At 51.0% G+C, this 21,341-nt stretch overlaps 1 protein-coding gene across 1 annotated transcript in view; it reads left to right on the forward strand.

Annotated features, from left to right (window-relative positions):
- Window positions 1–817: 817 nt before the first annotated feature.
- Window positions 818–21,341, forward strand: part of SLX9 (SLX9 ribosome biogenesis factor) — a 110,347-nt gene continuing 89,823 nt past the window's right edge. The window contains exons 1-2 of the mRNA XM_032787708.2: window positions 818–977; window positions 14,946–15,054. Coding sequence (XP_032643599.1) covers window positions 855–977; window positions 14,946–15,054 — 232 coding nt within the window. The 5' untranslated portion in view covers window positions 818–854. The remainder of the gene's footprint in view (window positions 978–14,945; window positions 15,055–21,341) is intronic.

Here is a 21,341-nt window from a genome sequence, read left to right on the forward strand (position 1 = left end):
GAACAAATGTGTTTTGATTTGGCATCTGTGTAAGTGTTTCTGCTTTCCCCATTCCCTGGAGAGTAGAAAGAGCACAGAAATATGTTTCTAAAAAAGAAATGCAGCTTTTTCTCTGTTAGCAGTAAGTGTATTTTGTCTAATTCTAGCAAGTTATTTCCCCCAACTCTCAGGAGCACCAGGACAGGCTATACTAGGGTGACCAGCTATCCCAATTTTATAGGGACTGTCCTGATATTTGAGGCAGTGTCTTATATAGGCACCTATTACCCCCCTACCTCGTCCTGATTTTTCACACTTCCTGTCTGGTCACCCTAGTCTATACCTTGAATCTGTTTGATTGTTGTGAAGTTCCTGGCTCAGGGCGCCAGCGATTACCGTGTTCAGGCTTGGGAAGGAGATTTCCCCTAGGGACAGGGAGAAACAGGCAGTACTTATTTTGTGGGAATGGGGTCGCATTTTCTCCACCCCAGCAATCTTTGCCAGTAACCAGCTCCTCGCAGCAGGCTGCCCTGGCACCTCTCCGGAGAGCAGCTGCAACCCGCAGCAGCCAGTCACCGGCACGTCGCCCAGCACCATTAGGCTTCAGAGTTAACAGCGGCTGCAGCTGCGGCGCCAACCCGGGCGGGCCCCCCAACAGCCTAAAGCTGGGAGCGGGCAGCACCCGGCGCCTCAGCCCGGGCCGCTCGGGTCCGCCCCGGGACCGTCTCCGGCGCAGCGGCCTGCGGGAGCCCGGCCCCGCCCCATATCCCGCTTGGCACGCCCCGGCCCTTGGGGGAGGGGGAACGCGCTGTGCGGCGCCGCGTTCCGGGGAGGGCTATAGCCGCTGCACACACGCCGAGCCCGGCAGCCCGGCCATGGTGGGGAAAGTGAAGCGTCCGCGGCTGCACCAGGCGGCCCCGAGGCTGAGGGGCCCGCGGTATCCGGGCAGCCAGGATGGGGCGGGCGGGACCAGCGGTTGGAGGGCGGAGCCCGGAAAGGTAAAAGGGGTGCACCGGGCGATACCATCTCGTGTGCGGGGAGCCTGTCGGGCTGTACCATCCCGCATGCGGGGAGGGAGGTGGTACGAGTGCGTGGCCGTGCCATGTGCTCTGCCTGGGGGGTGGGCTGTACCATGGCAGCGGAGAGGGGGTGTGGGGAGGGGTCAGAGAGGGGCGGGCTACACCATGCCCGTGGGGGTAGGGGTGCTGGCCAGGGTGGGCTGTGCCAAGCCAGCAAAGGGGGGTACTAGCTGGGGTCGAGGGGAGGCGGGCTGTGCCATGCCAGCGGGGGGGTGTTGGGGAGGAGTGGGCTGCCTGATGCCGGGGGGGCGTGTTGGGGAGCGGCGGGCCGTGCCATGGCAGCAGGGGGGTGTTGGGGAGAGGTGGGCTGCCCGATACCGGCGGTGGCGGTTGGGGAGCGGCGGGCTGGGCCATGGCAGCAGAGGTGGGGGTTGGAGAAAGGTGGGCCGTGCCATGGCAGTGGAGGCGGGGGTTGGGGAGCGGCGGGCCGGGCCATGGCGGGGGAGGTGGGGGTTGGAGAAGAAAGGCGGACCGGACCATGGCAGCGGAGGGGGGTGTTGGAGAAAGGTGGGCCGTGCCATGGGGGGGACGTGGGTTGGGAGCGGCGGGCGGGACCATGGCAGCGGAGGGGGGTGTTGGGGCGGCGGGCGGGACCATGGCAGCGGAGGGGGGTGTTGGGGGGCGGCGGGCGGGACCATGCAGCGGAGGGGGGTGTTGGGGAGGCGGGCGGGGACATGGCAGCGGAGGGGGTGTTGGGGAGCGGCGGCGCGGACCATGGCAGCCGGAGGGTTGGGGAGCGGCGGGCGGGACCATGGCAGCGGAGGGGGTTGTTGGGGAGCGGCGGGCGGGACCATGGCAGCGGAGGGGGTTGTTGGGGAGCAGCGGGCGGGACCATGGCAGCAGAGGGGGGTGTTGGGGAGCAGCGGGCGGGACCATGGCAGCGGAGGGGGGTGTTGGGGAGGAGTGGGGTGCCCGATGCCAGTGGGAGTTGGAGAAAGGCGGGCCGGGCCATGGCAGCGGAGGGGGGGTGTCGGGAAGCGGCGGGCCGGGCCATGCCGGCTGAGGGGCACTATGTGGGGTGACTGAGGCGTGGGGTCTGGCGGGCATGTGCAGTGCTGGTGTAGCTCTAGCACTGGTTTAAGGCATGTCCATGCTCGTGGCTGCTCTGGACCCTCGGCCCGTGTGAGCTGTGGGGCCTCGCAGTGCCCACGCTGACAGCAAGGTGCTGCCTTTGTTACCCAGCACCCTGCAGCGGGAGACCCAGGTGTAGGCTGCTGGGCCTGGCCTCACATCCTGCCACCACATGGGAGCTCTCTGTGCTGTCTCAGCCCGTGTCCTTCGCTAACAGTTGTCTCGCCTGTTCATGTCCTGTCCTCCTTGCTGGAACCTCCTCCACTTTGGCTGTCTCGTCTCCCTCCCAAAGACTGCTGCTAGGCCCAGGTCCATGGCTTGTGTGTGATCACCTCTCTCGTCCAAACGGCTGGTCTTCCCCTGCAACATTCAGCCATGCCCTTCCTCACAGGTCCAACCTCTGCTCTTCCCATAATGCTGGCCTTGATCTCCTTCTTATTTTCCTGCAGGGACCTCTGCTTTCTCCCATCCCTGTCCATCAGGACTTGCAAAGCCGCCCCATCCTCATTTAAATCTCCCCTTGCAACTTGCCTTTGCCTTCATCCCTACGCATGGTTCCTGTTGGCATCAGTTACATTGGTGGCCACTAGAGACTCCAGTCTTCCATTCTGCGGCCAACACTCTGCTCCTTGCTTATGTGTATCTTTACCTGCCTGCTATTTAAATGCTGGGTTGTGAGCTCTTAGGAAAACTCTTGTCACATTCTGGGAGAAGCAGGAAAGACAGTCCATGGTGAGTGGGTGACACTGGGAGGTCTATAGCGACTGTTTGCTTTATAGTTGATCACTGACTTGAGGCAGTAGTGGAGAGTCTGGGAAAAGAGTGTAAAAGCTTTTGATTTAAGGGATTATGTAAGATATTAGTCTCAGCCTTGTTCAGAGCTGTAACAAAAAGTACTCCGTTTAAGTATCTGTAATGACATTAAAAGCAGCAAAGTCTTGTGGCACCTTGTAGACTTACAGACGTATTGGACTATGAGCTTTCGTGGGAGAATACCCACTTCATCGGATGCATATGTAATGACATTGTATGTAATGACATTGACATTGAGCATTTAGTGTATCTGGCACTTTTAATCTTTAAAGTTGTTTACAAACATTTTGGAACATCCCATGAGATACTCTAGAAAAATACTTTAATTTTTTCGTTCACAGAGATAGGAATAAGATGACAAGGCATGGGGCAGGGGGCACTTGCAGGTTTACACTAGTGGAAATGGTGGATTCTCTGTAACTTGAAGTATTTAATCCATGATTTGAGGACTTCAGTAACTCAGCATGAGGTTAGGGGTCTCTTACAGGAATGGGAGAGTGAGGTTCTGTGGCCTGCAATGTGCTGCAGGTCAGACTAGATGATCATGATGGTCCCTACTGGCCTTAAGGTCTACGAGTCTATAAGAAACTTGCCTAAGGACAGACTTGCTATAGAGGTTTTTCGGCAATTCATACAGGAAAGTATCTTCAAGTTAAAACAGTGTGAGGTGTAGGACACCACCCTGGCTTTCTGTTTATTAGCTTTTTGTCCCTTAAAGTTTCCTCATCGTTACTACCACTGGCTCAGCTACACCAGCGGCAGTGATAATGGGAATGCTAGTGCAAACAGGCTGCTGGCTCTGTAAGCACTATGTTGCCTAGACTTGTGGGTAAAAAGGGGTGTGCCTGTCTACCTGATGAAGTGGGCTTTAGCCCACGAAAGCTTATACCCAAATAAATTGGTTAGTCTCTAAGGTGCCACAAGAACTCCTCATTGTTTTTATCTACAGTGGTGCATCTAGTGTCCTCGCACTGGTGGAGCTGAAATGGTGGGGAACTTTGGGAAAAGAAGGCTAGTGTAGGCACAAGCATTGTGAACACGTCACATTCCAGAGTAAGTGGGCAAACTTTAAGCCACTCCCTGGAAATCTGTTTGAGGCACATTCGGGTATTGTCTCAACAAACAGAAAAGCAGATGAGATTGGATCTGTTTTTCAAACCCTGTGTTTAAATATTCCTGAATGGCAGAGACCTATGCATGGCTTATCTTTTTTGTGTGTTTTTTGCAAACTGATTTTTTGCTCTTCTTGATCATGTTTGAAGGCTCACAGTAAGGGCTTGTCTTCACTACAGCTGCTGGTCGATTTAAGCTATGCAATTTGAGTTAGGTTAGCAGCGTAACTCAGGTCAAAGTAGCTTAGATCTACTTATCGCAGGGTCTATGCTACGCTATGTTGACGGGAGATGCTCTCCCGCCAGCATTGCTTCCGACTCTCATTGAGGTAGAGTACTGAAATTGATGGGAGAGTGCTGTCCAGCTGATTGAGCGTCTCTTCACTATACCTGCATCGATTGCAGCAGTGCCAATTTAGCTCATAGTGAAGACAAGCCCTTGGAGTAAGAATCTGTAACCTGAGATCTTGAACAGAGAGTCTAGCTGAGATGTTACATAAATCTTAGCTGCTTACAAGTCCATCTGGCCTGCATTGCTGGTTTTGCGAAAGATGTCAGAGATGTTGACTTTGGTGTGTTGATAGATGGAAGGGAGTGAGACACTACAGGGTTTCTGCACCACTGAAGGTGCTGTGAATTGCTTTCTGTTCGTTAGAGTTCTTAAGAGCATTTCTGTGGAAGACTCTGGAGCACAACCAAAAAGACTTCTCACCAGCAGGGCTTTGCAGTTGAACAGTGGGCACGATCAAATGCCCGTGACTTTTGTCCTATCTGAGGTAAGCAGAATTGGAATTCCTCTTGCCTCAAGGTAAAACAGATGAGCTCATAATAGCAATAGCAAGATGTTGATTTTAGAGATGGAAGAACCTTGAAAATGTCACTTGATCTTCAGACCTATTAAACCAAACTTCAGACTCATTCATAAGAACAGCCATACTGGGTCAGACCAAAGGTCCAGCCAGCCCAGTATCCTGTCGTCTGCCAATGGCCAATCATCAAGTGATCCATCCCCTGTTGCCCATTCCCAGTTTCAAACCCCTTGCACAGGTGGTCGCTAATGGAGTGTTCTGCGTGGCCAGGTGCTCAGCTTGAGACAGCTGGACCCAGGTTGTCAGCAGTGTTGAGCACTCACCTGAACTCCTTAGAATAGGAGTTCCCAAACTTTTTGCTGGCACAACCCCGTTTTAATGAATTATTTCCACCTGGGACCCCAGACAGCCATAGTATGCCATTTTGAAGAGCAAGGTGGTGCTCTCCGCACAGCATGGCCTTGCATGCACCAGAATGTGAGGTCACATCACAAGGAGGACGCAATTTTGCTGTTCAGAAGGCATCCTCTGCATCCCATGGCGTCGTGCGTATGGAGTATGTGAGTTCATGGGGTGCAGAGGATGCCATTTTGTAGAGGAAAATAGCATCCTCCATGAATAGTGACCTCACACACATTGTACATGCGAGGTCACTCTATACAGAGCAAAATGGCATCTTGTGCACAGTAGAGATCACCATCACCCCGAAAGGGGTTGTGGCCTACCATTTGGGAACCACTGCATTAGAAGTTGTGGTTGCTTAGCACCTCAGGCAACCTGGCAGTGCCATTGGCTGTCTCTGTGGACTTCCCGTTTCCCTCTATAAAATGGGAACAGTGCTTACCCACGGACCTCACTGGGCTGTTAGATTTCTGTGCCCTGCTTTGAATGTAGAAAAGCTACAAAAATGCACAGTATGCAGAAAAATTAGGGGTGTGCGATCACTGAGGCACCTGAAGTTAATAGTCACTTGTGGAATTTGGCTTTAAATTTCCCAGTCATTTCCCCTGCTGTAAAGCCCCTCACCGTTTCACAGGAGTGTTGTGCAGCTAATTCATTATTGTTTGTGAGGCTTGGATGATACAGCAGTCAGCACCATAGAGTTAACGAGGAAATTAATAATTCTGTATTTGGTCCAGGGTTTGATTGGCATGCAGTGAGTGAAGCAGGGACCACATATTGAGAGATGAGGATAAAGACAAATATTGAACAGCTACCTCTTCTTCCACAAGCCCATCCACCCAGTGCACTGAATGAGGCAGGGGTCCTCTGGAAAAGCTAGTATTCGATCATACAATCAATTAAAGATTGTATCACAATGCACATGCACAGGGGGACTAAACTAAAGATTGCACTATCAGCCTTAATTTTAGCTTTCCTAACTTTTGGGTGCTTGGCTTTGCAACTTAAACAACAGTCTTTGAATGTGGTTGTATTTGTGTGTTGCTAGACTCTAGCCAACAGAAAATGGATTGTTCCATCAGATTCTTCCAAGTGATGCAGGGAATGTTCATGCATCAGTAACACGAAAGGGCCTAAGGAGGCATGTCACATGTACAGTAAGAGAGAGATTGAATTTTCATGCTCTCCTCTATTTGGCTCTTATTACCATATCCTTGTGTAGCTGAGTATGACATTTTCTGTTAAAATCTGCCTTGGTGTCTCCCTCTTTGTTAATCACACAACAACTCTCATATGCAGTGATCCTGATAGTGTGTGTTTAATGTGTATGTGGGGGGAGGAGTTCATCTGTCATCTTTCACCCTCCGCCATCTCCTCTTCCCCCACACCTTGTTGCCTGCATGAGTCACAGGACTGTTTTCTCATTGAAGGAGTATAATTTGTGGTGCAGGTGCAGTTAATGTTTTGGGGCCTGCTCAGCCAAATCTGAGTAATCTCTTCTTCAGACTTCTTAAATATGCTAATATTAAAAAGCAAGGTGCAAAATTCTACATTTCTATGACTGTTCCGTGTGTAGTACTGTAACATCACGGTATCCCAGGGGTGGGCAAACTTTTTGGCCCAAGGGCCACATCAGGGAATAGAAATTGTATGGTGGGCCATGAATGCTCACGAAATTGGGGTTGGGGTGCTGGAGGAGGTTTAGGCTCTGGGGTGGGGCTGGGATGAGGAGTTTGGGGTGTAGGAGAGTGCTCTGGGCTGGGACCAAAGGGTTCGGAGGGGGATCAGGACTGGGGCAGCGGTACAAGAAGGGGTTCAGGTCCTGGCTGAGGGTGTGGGCTCTGGGGTGGGGCTGGGGAGGAGAGGTTTGGGATGCAGGTGGGTGCTCTGAGCTGGGATTGGGGGTTGGGGCCTGACGAGAGGCTTGGGGGTGCAGGATCCGAGCAGCGCTTACCTCACGCGGCTCCCGGAAGCAGTGGCATGTCCCTTTGGCTCCTACATGGAGGTGCAGCCAGGTGGCTCTGCGTGTTGCTATGTCTGCAGGCACTGCCCCCCGCAGTTCCCATTGGAGTGCCAGAGGGGGCCATTGGAGTGCATAGGAGCCAGAGCGGGGCCATGCCGCGGCTTCTGGGAGCCGTGTGGTGCAGCCCCGGCCCAGTGCCCCTGCCGGAGCAGGGCCGAGCTGTGTGGTGCGGCTCCCGATACTGCGCCCTGGCTGGAGCGCCAGAGCAGGGCCGAGCCATGTGGAGCGGCCCCCACCCTGCGCCCTAGCGGGAGCTCGCAAGCCAGCTTAAAATGGCTTGCAGGCTGGAGTTTGCCCACCTCGCTGTATCCCTTTGTTTAACTAAGGACATGTACCCTGCAGAAAAATCAGAAGTCTGAATAAGAGAACTATGCTTCATGAAGTCCCTTCATTTTCTTTTCACCCTCATGTTTACTGAATGAGATCTAGAACATTGCTGGAAGAATGCTATGGAAACAACTAAGAGAGCAACAGTGAACATGTGGCTTTCAGAGGCCACATTTGCAAGCTTTTCCCTGCAACCATGAGGGCTAGAAACTTAACTTCTTTTTACAGCCAAGATTCTCAAAATCACATGACTCCAGTAGCTGGGCCTTTGAATATTATGAGGTTTGTATTACTGAAGAGCTGGGAACAGTACAGGTCTCTGCGGTGAAATAGCTGTCCTTCTCTCTGATTTGTTCTGTGCTCTCGTTTCTAGATGGAGTCTCTTTTGACAACACACCATTAAGTAGGAACTTGCACTTCCTTCATTGTGTTGAGGTAGTGTCTGTTTTTAAATGTCTGTGATGTAGCCTAGGGTGTAATCTGGACTGTTGAATGGCTGTGTCCCTTTAATTCTCCAGCCCAGGGTGTCTTTTACGCTGCTCTGCTAGTGAAAAGCCACCAGCGTGTAAAGTCACTTCCAGCCAAGTTACATGAATGCCCTTCCAGCTACCCATCAACTACATAGAGGGTGATACCTGCAAACTCTTGGTCCCAGCTTTGCACCCAAGAAATGTACATCTTGCACTGTCCAGCATTCTGCTGAACAATGCAAGCTCATTAATAGCCTGTCATTTCATCAAAAGAAATGATTGTGCACCAGCCTTTGTTAACGAGAGTAGAGATTCCCCAAACTCTTCAACCAAAACGCGCTGGTGTAGATAAAACAAGTTTATTAACTAAAGGAAGATAGATTCTAAGTGATAAGACATAAAAGATAAACACGCAAGCTGTTTCCTAAGTTTTCTCCAAGGTGAATTGTTCTAAAAGCAAAATAGTTTGTCTCACTCACATGCCGTCAGCAGTCTGTACTGGCTGGAGAAACCTCTAGGCTGGACCACTCCCCCCAGTTCCAAAAGCTTCCTTTGTCTTCTAAGCCATCTTGCTGCCATGGGTAGAGATGCGGGAAGAGAGGTGGTTGGGGGACCTTTTTTCCCCCCTTATATCCTGACCCATTTTTTCCAGAAAAGTCCTTGCTGGGTCATGGGGTCAGACAGTTCTGTGCTGTCCGTGAGCTGCCTTCTGTTCTTCAGGTGAATTGTACATTTCTAGTTTACAACTTCCCTGCTAGTAAATCTCCCATTAAACAGATAATGGCCTTTTAGCACCTAGCTGGCAAGCCAGTGTGCTTTTGTCTTTGAGAAAATGGTCTGAGGGCATTACCCAGACCTACAGTATATTTCAGTAACAATCATAAGTAAAATCTCATAGCTCCACATATAGTGTTGATACACCCATTTTAACAGGACAATGATGTTCAGTAGATTATGCATTTTCAAAGGATACCTCACAAGGCATACATTGTACACAGTATAACCATATAAAAGTGGTGAACGTGGAATGCAGGGTGTCTGACTGTCTTGAATGTGTGTGTGACCCAGAAGCACATTGGTGGTTCACTGCTTTGTGTCAGCAACTCTTGCCAGGCCTGACAAACTGACTACACCCAACACATTGCTGTTATGATACCAAATGAAAGCCGGTGACACGTTAGTCGGTAATATCATCGTGAAGTGTATGTATTAACACTCCAGGAGGAATTATGGATACTCACTGATGATAGGCTTTGAAGTCTAACAAAACAAAGGGAGAAACAGGTTTTCTTTCAAATGAGAGGTAAAATTATTTTCTCCCTGTCTATAAAGTAAATTGAGCAGAATGATGTCAGAGACAATGGGCAGTTCATACTGGAGGGACAAAATATGCGGATGTGAAATCAGCAGGCGTTCATCCAGAGTCTGGTGACAGACTGTACACTTTGGGGAATGTAAGGAGAAGGAAAAAGACACGTTGGTGATCCGTCCCTGAGGGGACAAAGAGACCAGTGCTGTCTGTATCTGTGAAGGGTGGATCCCCTACCATGTTGGGGTGGGGCAATGTTAAAAGGTTGCTTTAGGTAAGAAGTGCCTTTAGTCAAGGATGGTAGCTGAAGTTAAATTTTAGTCTCACAGGGTGTCCTGCTGTTTTATTTGCAACCATTTCCGTCTCTCTTATTCTTGCTTAGTATCACTTAAATTTCAGCTCTTGGGTAATAAACTTCTCTTTGTTAGAACCTAAGTATATCTCAGTGCTGTTATATTAAGCGGAGTGTGAATTCCTTGTTCAGCCAAGCAAGCTTGTGTGTGAGTGCCCAGTGATGGGCTGGATGCTGCAAGGAGAGGCCTGTGGAGCACTGAGGCACTGAAGTGCTCCAAGGGTTAACCTGTAAGGCAAAGCTAGGACTGGTGGAGTCCCAAGGAATGTGTGATGCTGGCCAGCAAACTGGAATGGCAGGGAGCTGTTACCCTGTTTAGCAGTAGCAGATCCCTTTCACACTGAGACATAATAGGGGGACTTACATTTCTGGTTGCTCAGAGAAAGTGCCATAGCTTGGAATCCTATTGAAAAATGAAGAGTCTGTTTTAAGAGAAGGTGGTTATAAAACCAAGGTTGCTGTGTCAGTCCAGAAGAGAAGAGGGAAAAGGCCAGACACCTTGTCACAACATATAACCAACGAATTTAGGAAAGGCTCAATGGAAGAAGCTGAATTTTTTTTTTTTTCTGCATGTCTATAGGAAAAAAACCATGGCCCATTGTCTCATAAGAACAACCATACTGGGTCAGACCAAAGGTCCATCTAGCCCAGTATCCTGTCTTCCAACAGTGGCCAATGCCTGGTGCTTGAGAGGGGATGAACAGAACAGGCAATCATCAAGTGATCCATCCTCTGTCGCCCATGCCCAGCTTCTGGCAGACACAGGCTAGGGACACTTCAGAGCATGGTTTTGCGTCCCTGCCTGTCCTGACTAATACCCACCGGTGGACCTATCCTCCATGCATTCATCCAGTTCTCTTTTTTGAACTCTTATAGTTTTGGCCTTCACAATATCCTGTGGCAAAGAGTTCCACAGGCTGACTGTGCATTGTGTGAAGAAATACTTCCTTTTGTTTGTTTTACACCTGCTACCTGTTAATTTCATTTGGTGACCCCTAGCTCTTGTGTTATGAGAAGGAGTAAATAGCACTTTCTCCACACCAGGCTTGATTTTATAGATCTCTAGCATGTCGCTCCTTAATCGTCCCTTTTCCAAAATGAAAAGTCTCAGTTTTATTAATCTCTCCTCATATCTGTTCCTTCCTCCTAATAATCTTTTTGCCCTTTTCTGTACCTCTTCCAATTCTTTTTTGAGATGGGATGACCAGATCTGCACGCGGCATTCAAGGTGTGGTATACCGTGGATTTATATAGAGGCAATACGATATTTTCTGTCTATTATCTATCCCTTTCTTAATGATTTCCAGCATTCTGTTCTCTGTTTTGACTGATGCCGCACATTGAGTGGATGTTTTCAGAGAACTATCCAAAATGACTCCAAGATCTTTTTCTTGAGTGGTAACAGTTAATTCAGACCCCATCATTTTATATGTATAGCTGGGATTATGTTTTCCAATGTGCATTACTTTGAATTTCATCTGCCATTTTGTTGCCCAGTCACCTTACATTGCTTCACTTGCTCTTAATAATCTTGTAGTGAGCTCTTGTTCCATCTTTTCCTTGGCAAAGAGCTCATTTGGAATAGCAGTGAATAGAGAGTAGCAGTGGTAAGAAAGGGACAGTCCAGAGAGAAAACAGAGTGTTGACAGTACGTTTTCTGTCCTTTGTAACTCCCACCACCCCGCTTCCTGTGGTTGGGTGAGCCTGCTCTGTGGCCTGCAGGGGTGGCCCTAGCTGTTCTGCCAGCCAGGGTGGAAAACATTTTCGTTCTCACACCCCCAGACAAACAAACAGTGGCTAGCCAGTCAGGAGCAGAGGGGGAAAAGGGCTGAGCAGCACAGCAGTTCAGTGTTCCTTTCTGGAGGGCACCTAGGACGACTGCGTTGCTTGTCTGCCCTAGAACCAGCCCTGATGGTCTGTCCTTCAGTAATGCTGGAGGAGTTCAATGTTGCTTCTCAGCTCGGTGGGTTATGCAGTAGTTATAGGTGGATGCCAGGACTGAGAAGGTTGGAGACTGCTCTTTTAGTCCTGCAGTACTGTGCCCACACTAGGGGGTGTATTGGTATAATTGTTACGGTAAGAAATGATTCTCTTAACCACCGACAGTCAGAAGACAAAAGAATCATCTGCCTGGACACCGCGAAGTGGATGAAACCACACTGTTGATCATTACATAGATTGCTTCAGAAAAAAAATGACTGAAATCCTTAACAAGCTTCATATCTACCACAGTCTCTCCACCGCAGAGAGGACGGCCATGCAGTCTCTGAAATCCAGCCACCAGACAGTGATCAAACCAGCAGACAGAGGGCATGCCATTGTAATCCTCAACCATGATGGCAACGTTAACAAGGCCACTGACAACTCTCTGACACCACTTACTATAAAGAACCCAAAGAAGACCCCCACACCACAATTTACCCAGGAATTTAAGGATATCATCAAATCCTTCTCCCTCAAAAATCCAAGAGAAACTCTATAAACTCATCCCCCATGAACTCAGCCCAGCAACCTTCTACATGCTTCCTAAGATATACAAACAAAGGAATCCAGGCAGACCCATCATATCTGGCCACGGCACTCTTACTGAAGGAATATTGGGATTCATAGAAACCATCCTCAAGCCCCTCACCACACAAAGGGCCAGCATCCTCCAGGACACAACTGACTTCTGAACTGCAACATTAACAACCTCCTTCAGAACACCATCCTCACCACTGTGGATGTCACCTCCCTGTACACCAACATCCCTCACAATGACAGCATAGCTGTCTGCCATAAATATTTACGAGACAATCAACAAACTTCAGATCTCCACTGCAAACAAATTGCCAAACTCATCCATGTCTTCCTCACCCGTTACTGTTTTACATTCAATGGTGAACACTTTGTCCAAACCATGGGAAGAACCATGGGTACTAGGATGTCTTTCCAATATGCCAGCCTCTTCATGGGCCACCTTGAAGAAGAATTTCCGAACAAATGCATCACGAAACCAATGATAACCTCAGATACATCAACGATATTTTCATCCTCTTGACAGACGACCTAAATGCCCTGATAGATTTCCTCCACAGCTTCAATAACCACCGTTAAGCTCTCTCTGGAACACTCCCACACGATCACCAACTTCCTTGGACCCCCCAATAGCTTCAACAATGGAACTCTACAGAAAACTGTGTACAAGAAACCCCTGGATCACCGCAACTTCATAGTTCCCATAACCACCCCAAACACACCAACCAATCTGCTATCTACAGCCAGGCACTCGGCTGCCACAGAATATACTCTGAGGAGAAAGTCTGGGATACCCATCTTAAAAAAACGACAGCAACGACTCCTAACCAAAACAATCATGCCACTACAGAAACCATGTGCAGACCAGGGGCTGGCTCTACAAAAGTTAGGTGTCTAATGATGCAGAGAGGTGCCTAGTGGGGTTTTCAAAAGCACCTAATTGGGTTCAGTGCCTAACTCTTATTGGCTCAGAAGTCAGATGCCCAACCTTCTCAGTTCTTCTGCAAATGCCACTAGGCACCTCTGCAGTTTTGCCTTTGCGATCTAGTGCCAGGCCTTAGGAAGGAGCTGCTTGCCGTACTTCCTCTGGCAGGCAGGGTGGGATGATTGTGGGTAATGATAGCATTATGTGTTTGTTTTTTTTCAGTGTGAGTAAGCTGTGGTTTGGTTTTGTCTATGGGTGATGGTGAAATTCCCCATGGAAATGCTTGCTCAAACTTGGAAGTGCTGAAAATCTAGCAGGGAAGCTTGCTCTTAGGAGACTTGCAGTCCTTTTTCCAGACTGAAGGGGCTTGGCTAACCAAACAAGATGACACCTCTGGTGGCTACTTGTGGCTGTCCTTAAATGTGCTTAGAAGAGACTGTGACACTCTGTACCCTAAAGCAAGACCCTGGCACCCCCAAATTCACCATAGTGATAGAATTAGAATATGTTTTGTACAAAATATGCTTTGTAAGGGATCATTCTAAATGTCTTGATCTGTTGAACATTAATATCTTGTTGGATTGTATATGCTATAATTGTATCAGAAGTTGTGAATATTGACCATGTACCAGTATTTAAAATATGTTTGTTCCTGGGGTGACACCCAGAAGGTAGTTTACATCCAGTCTAGCCAGCACATTGCGAATGGACTATTCAAGCTGTTTGCCCATTAAGTAACACCATAGGCCTTAGAAGAAGCTAATGTCCACCCAGTGGACAATGGCTGCTATGACTCATCGACGCATGCAAAGGCATGTGACCAGGGCATATGACACTGGACTCCATTTTGTGCCTGTAGTTTTGCACAAACTGTGCTGTGGGCTTTGTTTGGGACAATGAAATTCTTGCCACATGGGAGAAGCTATAAAAAGAGGAAGTGATGTAATCTCTCCCCAGAACTTAACACCTGGAACAAAGACTGGACTGGGAAAGTGGTCCCAGGCAGGAAAGGAGGAATCCTAGCCTGTATATGGAAGATTGGTGAACTGTTTGTACCACCAGGGTGAGACACTGCTTGATTCAAATCCTGTCTAGTGTATAGAATTTAGATTGCAATTTTGTTTTATTTCTTAGATAACCTGCTTTGATCTGTACGCTATTACTTATAATCACTTGAAATCTATCAGTAGTTAATAAATCTGTTTTATATTTTACCTAAAAACAGTGTAGTTTGAGTGAAGTTCATGAAAAAAGCCTTAGCTTAGTTAATACAATCCTGTGCATATCCTCTCCACGTTGATGGAGGGGCAGACTGGAAAATAAACTTACACTGGTCAAGTTTTTGACTTGGACAGGACAGTGCAGCTCTGGAGTTCCTCGGCTGGGGAGCTGTGGGGAGCTGGCTGGAGCCTCTCTCTTGTTGGTTCATGAGTCGCTGGTGGAAGCTGGGTGTGTCCCTGCCTGTGAATGCTTGTGTGAGTGCAGGACCTTGAGGGATTTGCAGCTCGTCACATTATCACAGCGTGAGAGGCAGTGCAGGTTGGTGAGACAGAGGGCTCAGCAGTACCCCAGTTCCAGGTTGTACCCTGGGAATGCCCATCACAGAGACCCATAAATATTTATAGTAAAAACCAATGAGCTAGAAACCAGTAGTTTGGCTGTGTCCTCTGAGGCATGGTGCACACTTACGTACCATGAACCAATTATTTTATTCCTCTCAATGTTAAAGTGTGTGTTTAATTTTGTCTTTGGCTCAGGACTGGGCTTTTTTGTCCTCTGATGTCTTTGCTGGGATGAAGATTGATCCCAAAACTCTGGTGAAGAAGTTGGATTTGGACTCCCGAAGCGTTGTCTCAGCCCAGACAGGTAAGGGGTGCTCAGTAGGGAGCATTAACTGCTAGAGTGAGCACCTCTCTTCTGTAAGAGAGAGGAGGTGCTTGTACCTGCTGCGGGTTTGGCTGGATTTCAGTCACTTGGTTGTGATCTCAGGTCTGAGGTTCTGCACCCACTGGGATCTTGTATCATGCTCATAGCTAGGCATATAGCATGTGCATGTTGAATCAGGTGACCACAAGCAGCAGACATGAAGAAGTCAGTTCTATTATTCCTTTGCACCTCTGAGCCCAGATGAAATCTGGTGGTGGCCTGAAGGAAAAGCAGGTGTGCAATTACAGAATATACACGTGTTTGCAGTTGGCTACTGTTTGAATCCGCACTATCTTAGGTTGTGGAAAGACTCCTACGGGTAACCTCACTTACCCTAGCTGTGTTTGGATGTGTGTGTTCAGCATCTGGCCTTGCAGTGCCTGTGAACAATTAATACAGGGAGAATGAAACCACCTGCTAAATTCTGACCCAGGTATGACCTTGGGTCCCAGGAGAGGGTTTTAAAACTGGGTTCTGAGTGAGAGTTGGAGGCAGCAGTTAAGCGTTTGCCTTGCTATTCATTGAATCTTCCCTGACCTTCCTTGGGTCCGTCATAAAACAAACTGTGAGAAGAGAGTCTGTGGCAGGGAGGGAGGGAGAAGAGTGGGGACTGGGAGGGAGCACTGTGGACCCTCATCTGTTCTGTCTCCACAGGACGGGGAGACGTCTCCCTAAACTGCCCGGTGGCAGGTCAAGCTGATTCCACTCTCGCGTCCCTAAGCAGAAAGTGGCTGCAATGCTAATCTCTGTCCTGGGGCTGGAGACTATGGCTCAATGTACACTGATTCTCATAAGCATTTTCTTGTCCAAGTTTATTTTTTTCTTGCAAATTAACAGTGGTAACAAATAGCATACAGTGTCTTTGCTTTCCTTCACCATTACAGCTAGTCTGAGTCCTCTTGTTATCAAACGGGCTATAAACAAAACCTGCCAGTATTCTAGGCAAGATAATGACTGGTGGTGAATTGGAGCAGTCAGAGTGCACAGATTGATTGATTTGTGTTGGTACGGTGGAGTGAGGGAGCAGCAAGGTTGGACAGGGACACATTAGCCCACGAAGGCAGCCTTCTGTACAGGTTTTGTTCCATGACTGACTTGTATTGTCTGTGTATATATGTGTGTGTGTTGTACATAACTTACTTTCTAATCTGAGTAAACCATAGTCTGTCGCAGGCTGGCATCTGCAGTCTTAGTCTCGCATTGCAGACCACAGCTGTCCGCTGCTTTATAAATAGCCCTGTGCTGGTCTCCGTGGAGCGCTGCTGGTGCAGATGTGCAGTGCCTGCCTGTATTTAACCCTCCCCGCAGATTCTAAAGGCTGTTTTCTTCTAGACAGCGACTCGCTGACCCCCCCCACCCTCTGTTCAGTCTCTTCCTTTTGATTGATGCTTTTGGGGCCGCAGGCTGGGGCTGTGACTGGAGACCAGTGGGGCAGAAAGGAAGTGCTTTTTCTTCCCTTCACTGACGGCTGTGCCCCTTCCTCTTGTGTTGCTCTGGAACCCTGGGGCTGGCTTGATTTGGAAATCAGTTCATGTTTTTTGTGTGAATTCAGTGAACTGTGGCTGGGTCTTGCCTGCAGCAGCTGAGCACCCCAGAGGTAGAACAGAAGGGTCAGCAGTATTAGAGGTATGTGCTTTGTCCTCAGGGATCTCTGTGCTCAGGGGAGAGCATCCTCCCATGGGGAGTTCAGCCTGATTTCTCCTGTGGTCTTGGCTCTGTGGGTGGGGCTGAACAGGAATTCTCCTACACACGCTGTTATTTTAAGGCTCAGTAGAAAAGCCCAGAAGTGTTTCTCTCCCACTCACTTTCCCAGCCCTGAGAAGGTCAGGTTCACAGACTCTGCCGGTACCCTGCTGCAGGTCCATGAAGAGCGCAGGAGAGGCTGGATTTCGCTCCATTTGAAAGCTGCTACGGTGCATTTGAAGCTGTTGTTTCCTGATGCCCATGCTGCAGGAAAGTGCCGCACTCTGTAAGCCCGACGCGGCCTGGGCTGCCTGATCCTGCCCGGAGCTGTGTGAATCCCAATGTACTGTGGGCAGCGTCTCACGCAGAGCTCTTGTCTGGCTCCCAGCTATGTGCTAGCCTCTGCAGTGGGGCCGCTGTGCAGAAGTGAACGCGGGAGCCAGGCAAAGCCCCATTGGCTGCTTGGGGTGCTTCCGGGACTGGAAGGGGCCTCGCCATCGGCAAGAGTCAGGAATGGCCTTTCCGCTGGGGAAGAGGTGGATTTGGGCTCCAGCCGCTGTGGCACCGGTGCGCTCTGTGTGGTCAGGCTCCGTCTACACTGCCAAAACCCACCACGGCAGCGTCTCAGAGCCGGGCCTATCGGCTTGCTGCAATGCTAGCAATAGCAGTGTCGGAGATGGTGCTCGGGGGCCGGGGTGTGGGGGTGACGGCACCCGTGCTCCTGCCAAGGGGGAACAGCCACACCGCTATGTCTAGCGCTGCAGCGCGAGCCCCAGGCTGCAGACCCGGACTCCGAGGCTGGTGCTGCTTGCATGGTTTCCTGGTTTGCAGTGTAGACACAGGCCCAGTGGCCAGGGAGTGAGAGGCCCCGTCTCTGCAGTTCCTGGCTAGTCAGGAGTATGGAATGACTCTTAGTGCTTCCGAACTGGTCAGAGACAGAGAGTCCAACAGCTGCTGCCCTGGGGGGCTGTGTGGGAGGGACAAAGGGCCCTGGGGTTCCCCTTCCTATTTCCCTGTGGAGAATGAGACTGGCTGCCGCAGTCTCTGCTTCCCACCAGTGGTCTCGCCGACCCATCTCCCAGGTGTCCCGGGTCTCCTCTTCTTCTCTCCTCTCCCGCGTCCTGAGTCCTGCCCTCTGGCTCCCCACATTCCCTTGAGGTCGTTCCCGTCCCCCCCCCCGCCCTCCCAGCAGCCAATCTCTACTGCTGGGGTGGGGCCCAGCCACCAGACCAGACTGTCTCCTTTCCATGTCTGCAGGAGGATGTTTTTGACCCCCACTGCTCCTGAGTGCAGCTGGGGGGAGGGAGGAGGCAGGAACAGGTTGTCAGCTCCCTGGGCAGGGACAGTCTTTGTACAGCATCTGGCCCTGTGGGGCCTTTGGTGAAGCCTGGGGTTCCTGGGCATTAGGATCATCATCTTCCCCGGGTGGCCAGCTGCAGAGGTGCTCTGCCCGTGGCTTTGGGTTGGTGGCGCTCTTCTTTAGCAGCTGATCTGTATCAGTGGCTTCTTCCCTTTCACCCCTTCCTAGGGGACAGCAGCTGGGCTGGCTTTTTTGTTAGGTGGAGAGCAGGGGGACTCGAAGTTGTCAGGGGGCTGTCGCCCCTCCATTGCTAGGCCCATGCTCCCCACCTTCCTGCACAGTTTCCTGGCTGCTGTCCTATGGTTTCACACCAGTAGCAATAGCAGCGTAGGAGGACATGAAGACTTGCCCCCCCTCTTCTCTCTGGAAGGGATAGCAAGGTGCTAGCATGGCTCTGAGCCCCTGTTATTGCAAGGGAGAGGGGTGTGTTTCTAATACACACACATTGGAAGCAGCGCCACTTCCCCCTACCCAACCTCCCAAACCCCAAGGGACTTAATTCTCACCGCCACCTTGCCCTAACTGGCCATTTGGCCAGCGATGGCGGTCCTGCCGGCTGTGATTGTTCTGCCCGCCGAGGAGAGTGGCAGCTGTAGCTATTCTCGCATTGTGTCTGAGGAACCTTGCCCAGGTCTCTCTCAAATGCACAGCCGCAGCACCAGTGCTGAGAGGTGTCTGCGGCAGGAACACAGGCACGTTGGGGGCTGAAAGGAGACTCAACCAGAGCATGCTCGGCCTTGGTCTGTAGCTATGTACCCAGCGGGGAGCCAGTAGCCGGGCAAGGAGCAGAGTGGGGCAGAAGCTAGGTTCCCAGTGGGGAGCTGGTTGCAGGTTGGGAGGGGGTAGCTATGTTCCCGGTGGGCAGCCGGTAGCCAGGGGTTAGGGGGAAGAGCTACCTTCCTGGTAGCTGGGGCAGGGGGAGAGCTAGGTTCCCGGCAGGGAGCCGGTAGCAGGGTGGGAAGCGGGGAGGGAGCTAGGTTCCCGGCGGGGAGCCGGTAGCAGGGCGGGAAGCGGGGAGGGAGCTAAGGTTCCCGGCATGGCCGGTACAGGGCGGGAAGCGGGGAGGGAGCTAGGTTCCCGGCGGGAGCCGGTAGCAGGGCGGGACACCGGGAGAAGAGCTAGGTTCCCGGCGGGGAGCCGGTAGCAGGGCGGGAAGCGGGGAGGGAGCTAGGTTCCCGGCGGGAGCCGGTAGCAGGCGGGAGCGGGAGGGAGCTAGGGTTCCCGGCGGGGAGCCGGTAGCAGGGCGGGAAGAGGGAGGGAGCAAGGTTCCCGGCGGGGAGGCAGTAGCTGGGAGGGAGGGAGTAGCTAGGATTCCAGTGGGGAGCCGAGAGCCGGGTGGTAGCTGGGCTCTCGGTGGGGAGCTGCACACTGAGCTGAGAGCCTGGGCTCCCCACACTGGCCCTTTTCAGTCGGTAGAAATGTTCCTGTTGATTACAGGCACGTTGCCTTTTTCCATTTATTTATATATTTTGGCTGGCACCCTTGGCTGTAACATCACTCCACAGTGAGTCCCTCTTACCCTTTGCACTGAAGGGTTTGGCCAAGCTCGTGAGCAATGTGCTGCTGTGCACTGGCCAAGGCCTTGCAGCGTTACGCACGGAATGAATGTGAATGTGTCCAGTCGGCATTAGCAGTCGTTTCACCAGAACTCTTCACGATCTCTGCAGAGAGCCGAGGAGAAGAAAATGAAAATTAATGTATAAAGACAAAGAAACGTGCACCCTTTTGGTGCGCGTTAAAAAAGAAAGTGTGTGTGTTCATGTGTGAAGCTCTGCTGGTCATCCTTGCTCACTCGGCCGAGTACCATTCATACCAAAGCTCCCTGGAGCTGGTTCTCCAGCGCTGGTGCATCTTGACCGCCACACCCTGGTTGATAACAGCAGCCAGCGTGGGAGCCTCTACTAGCTAGTTAAGCTCTTGAGTCACTCACTCTTTGAATGATGACTTTCTGCTGGTACAGTTGAGTTTAGACACTGCCAGTGTGTAAGTCAGATGCCTTCCCATAGTCTAAGCTAGGCAAAGCCGTGTTCTGCTTCTATGAGAGAGTAACTCTCAGCCGATTGAGCCCCTGCAGCGTGGGAATTAGCTATTTCTGACAGAGGCAGGAATGACGGAGGGTGAGGAGTTTTGCTCTGGCATTCTTTATTCACATGTGCTTCTTGAAATTGAGATACCAGTGTTGATCTGACAGCCCATCACCCTGTAACCCCTTTCTCCAAGAGTAGATGAAGCAGCAGCTGTGGAATGCCATGAACATGGGACTACCCTGAGAAACCTCCCTCTCCCTCTGCCTTCACCTCCGACTCGCTGGGCATGGGAATGGCCACAAGAAGTGCCACTGGGAAGGAGCAGAAGGTCCAACTGGTTAGGTTAGAATCTCAAGTGAAGCATTTAGGTTTGATTTCCTGACTGACAGCCTTGGAGCGGGGTGGGAAAACTTTTTGACCTGAGGGCCACATCTGGGTATGGAAATTGTATGGCGGGCCATGAATGCTCATGAAATTGGGGGTTGGAAGGCAGGAGGGCTCCGGCTGGGTGTGCGGGCTGGGGCTGGGGCAGGGGGTTGGGGCATGGGAGAAGATCGGGGGGGCAGGCTCCGGGCAGCACTTACCTCAAGCAGCTCCCAGAAACAGTGGCATGTCCTTCCTCTGGCTCCTTTGCGGAGGCAAGGCCAGGTGTCTCTGCGCACTGCCTTGTCCCCAGGCACCGCCCCTGCAGCTCCCATTCGCTGCGGTTCCTGGTCCATGGGTGCTGCGGGGACTGCGCTTGGGGTGGGGGCAGCATGCAGAGACCCCTGGCTGCCCCTACACATAAGAGCCGGAGCGGGTATGAGCCCCTGCTTTTGGGAACTGTGCAGAGTGGGGCAAGCCCCTAACCCTGCTTCCCGGCGGGAGCTCGAGGGCTGGATTAAAATGTCTGGAGGGCTGGATGTGGCACCCAGGCCATGGTTTGCCCACCTCTGCCTTAGAGGAACAGCTCCTCGTCGCTTTTCTTGCTGTGATGGATGGGCTAATGCTACAGGCAGCTTTGTGCTCATTCTGCTGTATCTGACACTGAGGGCAGCACTGTTTCCTCAGGGGCCTTTGGCTCTCATGCTGCTCAGCCAGGCTGATCCTCTCTCTGCCGTGGGCTGCATTTGTGCCTCTTGTATTGTTCCCCCTTTCTGCAGTCCCCTGGCATCTTG

This window comes from Chelonoidis abingdonii, chromosome 10, assembly GCF_003597395.2.
Source record: "Chelonoidis abingdonii isolate Lonesome George chromosome 10, CheloAbing_2.0, whole genome shotgun sequence".
Taxonomy (NCBI): domain Eukaryota; kingdom Metazoa; phylum Chordata; order Testudines; family Testudinidae; genus Chelonoidis; species Chelonoidis abingdonii.